This window comes from Hevea brasiliensis, chromosome 18 (assembly GCF_030052815.1).
Source record: "Hevea brasiliensis isolate MT/VB/25A 57/8 chromosome 18, ASM3005281v1, whole genome shotgun sequence".
Classification (NCBI taxonomy): Eukaryota; Viridiplantae; Streptophyta; class Magnoliopsida; order Malpighiales; family Euphorbiaceae; genus Hevea; species Hevea brasiliensis.
In genome coordinates, this window is record NC_079510.1 from 26,778,554 (window position 1) to 26,784,449 (window position 5,896).

The window sequence follows — 5,896 nt, forward strand, 5'->3', positions numbered from 1 at the left end:
ATAATTATTATTGTTAATAGAAAAATTTATAATTAATTTTAAGTTTTTAGATATAAATAAATATTTTATATTTTATGTTATTAATAAAAAATATTTTATCAAAATTGAAATACGTTAATTAAAATGTTAAAATTACAAATGAAAAAATAAAAATATTAATAATATTAATTTTCAAGTTAAATAAAAAAGGATAATATGGTCAAAATAAAAAATAAAACCAAATTAGCTATCACCGATGAAAGCAATTTCTAAAAATAGAAATGTCTGACTGCAGCTGATGGGTATCATATCAGTTGCCCATCAGCTATCAGCTCTATTTTTTTGAGCTTACCAAACACTATAATTTATCTGTTTGGGTGTCTATCAGCTATCAGTTGCACCCAACAGGTAAATCAAACACCCCCTTATAAACCTTAAAATATATATATATATATATATATATAAAACTGATTAAACTCAATTGCCAGAGATTGGCGTCCACGTCACCATGAAAACCTCACCTGCCCATAAATGTTGGGATTGTCACAGCCACTTGTTACAACTTTCATGCACATGCATGCACGTGTGTTGTCCCTAAACGCTCTCTTATCTTATGTGTATAACCGTCAGATTTATAAGTTTCCTTTGCTACATTTACCACCCGCACACCATCTTCGATCGCTCCTCTTCTTCTTCTTCTGTGATATCATATATCTTTATAGGACACACACACAGAGAAACAGAGAAATAATACCATCATAAAACAAGTGCTAATATAGATGACATTGGTGAGAAAGAGAAGGCATCAACAGGCGCTAAAGCTATCCCTACCCCCATCATTACCACCTTCTGACTTCCGGCAACAGACCCACCCACCGCCTTCAGCTTCCTTGTCAGCTATCAGTCCAGACTCCCCTGGCATAGAAAATCTCTCTGACCTTGAAAAATTGGCAGTTCTTGGCCGTGGAAATGGCGGAACTGTCTATAAAGTACGACACAAGCTTACCTCCTGCATTTTCGCTTTGAAAGTTCTTCGTTTCTATCACAACACCACCAACATTCGCCGCCAGGCTTTACGGGAGGCAGAGATCCTTAAACGGGTCGATTCGCCTTATATTGTTCGATGCTATGCTGTGTTTGATAGGGAAGACGATCTGTGCTTTGCAATGGAGCACATGGAAAGAGGATCGCTGCATGATGTTTTATTTGTAGGTAAAATACTGCCAGAGGATGTTATTTCTGGTCTGGCCTGGTGTGTTTTGCATGGGTTGCAGTATCTGCATAAAATGCAGATAGTTCATGGGGATATAAAGCCCTCTAATCTACTCATTAATTGTAAAGGGGATGTGAAAATCGCTGATTTTGGAGTCAGTAGGATTGTGGTGGGCAAACATGAGGCTTGTGACGCATACATGGGCACATGTGCATATATGAGCCCTGAAAGGTTTGATCCAGAGAGGTGGGATGGTGATAATGCTGATGGATTTGCAGGGGATGTCTGGTCACTTGGGGTGGTAGTTTTGGAGTGCCTTGTAGGTCATTATCCATTGATTGGTGTAGGAGAGAAACCAGATTGGGCAGCATTGGTATGTGCAATATGCTTTGGAGAGAGACTGGAAATGCCGGAAAATGCATCGCCGGAGTTCCGGAGTTTTGTAATTAGGTGTTTGGAGAAGGATTGGAGCAAGAGAGGGACTGTTGATGAGCTTATTGATCACCCTTTTGTGAATAGGACTTGTTGTGGATCTCATCAACCATTCCTTGACCTTGTTTTACATCGCTGAGTAGCTTTTTTATTTTTTTATCTCCTATAATTATCGTCACTTCTCTATATAGAGTTATATTTCCACTTTAAAATAATATCTGTCGAAATAAAGAGCAAAAATCTGGTGGTGATGATGGAAAAATCACTTGGAAATTGGCCAAAGATGAGAATTTATGGTTTAATGAGGGATGCATCCTAAATTTTTTCACAACCCATTGAACCATGCCATTACAAATGCATGCTGTCTTGGGGAATTGGTTGATTAAGAGAAAGAAAAAGAGAATTCAGTTTCACCAAAAAAGAACAATCTATGATTTAAAAACAAAAAGAAAGAAAGAGCATCTACTTAGTTTTTTTTTTTTTTACTTGATAGAAAAGTGAATTTTATTAATAAGAATAAGGAGAAATGAGAGGGTAAAGAACTAACATAAAACAACCTTCCTGCAAACTCAGTTGAAGCAAATTCTAAGATGATGCCTTTGAAGATTGCAGCGCCCTGTGAGCAGCACTCAGTTCAGCCACGCTGGAGTCCATAAACCTAATGGATAAGTGCCATGACAAATTCTTCCGCTGAATTATAAGCATCCCCGTTGATTCAGAGTTGCCACAGGAGGGAAACCAAATTCTCCACCAATTTGAAAATGCTGCAGACTTGGGACTCCCGGCTCCAAGTTCAATGCAAACTCACTTACAGCTGCATGACTCCCACAATTGCATCAGAAAGCAACATGCAGTTACCCAATAAAGCATGAAAGATCAAGAAACCCCACAAACCAACCAAAGGTTCATGCGAACAATACATCAAACACTTAATGGAATTTGCAACCTCAAAAACAAAAATACCCATTTCCCTAAAATTATCCCTTCCAAAATGCTAAAAACTTCTTTTTTTCTCCATAACATATCTTTCTAAATTTTCCAAGCTTCTAACTGCATAGCTCAAATGGAGCCCATTCTTATATGAAAGTAAAGTTCATAGGATTGGGAGCTCACATCAACCCATCCAAAGCTAATTGCCACAAACCACGACACATCAAATACACTCCACCAGCATATAAACCCAAGCGCGCCCTGGACGCTGAGAATAACAGGCTTTTTTCGAAATGAATGTAATTGAAAAATAAAATAAAATAAAATAAAAAACTTATATACGCTACTATAAGTTGCATCAAGTCCAGCATGACCTTTGAAAAAAAAAATAATAATAATAAAAAAAAAAGAGTCCAGTATGTCAGGCGTGAAGCAAATTCCTCGGCTCAATCCCGAATCCATCAGCCATCAAATACAGTAGGGACCAAACTTGACCTCCTAATTGTGCATGTCCATTGAATGTGATGCTTTAGGATCATAATCTAGTGTCACTGCGTCCCACCGAGTCATATACTTCATTGCATTTTATTTTTATGTTGTCATCAAATTATATTATACCAAATTTATTATTTTTTTCAATAAGAATATTTATAAGAAAGAAAAATATTTCATTAGTACATATAACTTTAACCAATAATATAATCTCATCTTTAAATTTGTAAAGTGTCAAATGCGACATATAAACGGAGTTAATTATGTGTCAAAAAATATATTTCATTTATAATTCTTAAAATTAATGAATAAAATGAAGAAGAATTTAATTAAATTTTAGACCTTTTTTAATTCTTTTAATAATAACAATAACAATAATAATAATTTATTTATTTTCAAAAGCCTAGCGGCATATATTGACAGACCACAAAATTGGCAATGGCTGGTTGTACCACTAATTTGGTGTTGGCACCAAAATTATATAAATAAACACAGTCGAGAGTCGATGCATGATGGTCATGAACCCATGTTGAGACAATGCCCCCTGAAAATTTCAATTTTTTAAGATATAATAGAAATTTTCTAAAAAAAATTAATATTTCTATTACTCTTGTCAAATTTTTATGGGCATTGGATCACTAGAATATTCTAAAAATTATTAGAGAAAAGTCTAACATAATTTTTTATATTGTTTTTATTAATGATTTAAATAATTTGTCATTTGATGAATTTAATTAATTTTAATTAAATTTATTATTGAAAATAATATAAAAAGTTTATAATAAAATTAATAAAATTAAAAGGTTTAATTAAAATTGATGATTCACATAAATGTTTTCATATTTTCTTTTTTCATTTAGCCTATAAATTTTCTTTTAAACTTTTATACTTAATTTAAAATTTAAAATTTTTAGTTATTTTCAATTTATTTAAAAAATCATCTTGTTAGAAATAATTTAATATTTTTGTAAATATTATAAATTTTTTTTTAAATAATAAAAAAAATATATGTTTGACTTCCCTTTAATGATTTTTATTCTAGTGATGCTGTGCTCTATGAAAATTTGATAAGAGTAATAAAAATTATTAATTTTTTCAAAAAATCACTATTATACCTTAAAAAATTGAAATTTCCGGGGGGACATTGACCCAACGTGGGTTCGTAACTGTGATTAATGACCATCATGCATCAACTTTTTATTTATATAATTTTGGTGTCAACACCAAATTAGAGGGCTGAGACAACCCACCATTACCAGTTTTGTGGTCTGTCAATCTATACTATTAAGGTTTTGAAAATGAATAAATTATTATTATTATTATTATTAAAAATTATTATTTAAAAGAATTCAAGAAAACTCTAAAATTTAATTAAATTATTCTTCATTTTATTCATTAGTTTTAAGAATTATAAATGAAATATATTTTTTATATATAATTAATTCCGATTATATGTCGAATTTGATACTTTACAAATTTAAAGATGAGACTAATATTATTAAATTAGAGTTATGGTAATGAAATATTTTTCTTTCTTATAAATATTGTTAGTGAAATAAAAAAATAAATTTAGGATAATATAATTTGATGACAATAAAAAAATAAAATGCATCGCATTCAAGGAACATGGATAATTAAGAAGTCTAAGTTTGGTCCCTGCCATATTTGGCGGCTGATGGATTGGGGATTGAGCCAAGGAATTTGCTTGAAACGTTGACATGCTGCACTTGGACGCCATTAATGATAGCGTCTATGAGTTTTCCTTTTCTTCCAACATCTATTCAACCATCAACCAACAGCCAAATATGCCAAATCCCACATTATCTTCCCACATTCACCTCCCAAACCCTTGTAGTTTCGTAATGACAACATTTCGATTTTTGAGATATAAGCACCAAACACAAAGAAGAGGAGCAGACACCTTATATTTCCTAATTAATTCCTTAAGAAAAATAAAATTAACTTCACTATCCAAGCCTCTAAATTCCATGACTGATATGCAATATTATGGGAAAGCGAGGAAGAAAACCAAAACGTCAATAGTTGAGATTATTGTCTTCTGTATGTCAATGCTTGTTGAATAAGGATGAGAGGGATAGGTCGTAGAGAAGGTTCATCTAGTGGAGATTTGAGCGGAAGGTCTAGGGTGCTGGATGAGCCGGATCGCGAGAGGTGTCAACCCATGCGATTATGTTCCATCTCCTTCTACAACATGGTCTACTCCTACTCTTGCTGCTGAAGGGTCTTCACCTCCTACATCGGCTCATGCATTATTACCATCTTTAACCTTTGCATCCGCTTCTACTACCCTCTACACTTCTCTTCAAGTACATCCTCTATTTTACATGCAGTTGGCACCCAAAATGCTCTTGTTGGTGATACACCCCAAACTGCAGCTACTCCGACATCATTCCCAGGGGTCACATCTCTTGCAATTGACCATTTTTGACCCTGTATTGAGCTACTCAGTAACAAGTAAGCATTATCATTTCATGTTGTATGTATGATTGTTCATTTGTTTACCATGGCTAACCAATTGCAAAATCTATTTGTCTTTATCTGTTAAAAGGTTGAATCCTTTTAACATTTGTGCTTGGAAGATCATGTCAATCTTTAAGGAAAGAACTGGACGTGGAACGCTATTATTGAAAGACTGTCTCCAAAGAGACAATAGACTTACGTTGAAATGAGTTTAAGGTAATGATATAACTTTCTATTGATGGAAATAGAATATTTATTTCAAACAAATTACTGCATACCGAACAATGCTTGTTGTAATGAATAATGTGTTATATGTTAAACTTGTTGAATAATGAAGTTTTGGTGGATCTTAATTGATTTGGGAATTAT

General features: G+C 33.1%; 1 protein-coding gene across 1 annotated transcript; it reads left to right on the forward strand.

Annotated features, from left to right (window-relative positions):
• The first annotated feature begins 680 nt into the window (after positions 1-680).
• On the forward strand, positions 681-1,895 carry LOC131176017 (mitogen-activated protein kinase kinase 10-like). The gene has a single exon (XM_058141040.1). It carries the CDS (start codon positions 759-761, stop codon positions 1,761-1,763), a length of 1,005 nt encoding a protein of 334 aa, XP_057997023.1. The 5' UTR covers positions 681-758; the 3' UTR covers positions 1,764-1,895.
• Positions 1,896-5,896: the final 4,001 nt, after the last annotated feature.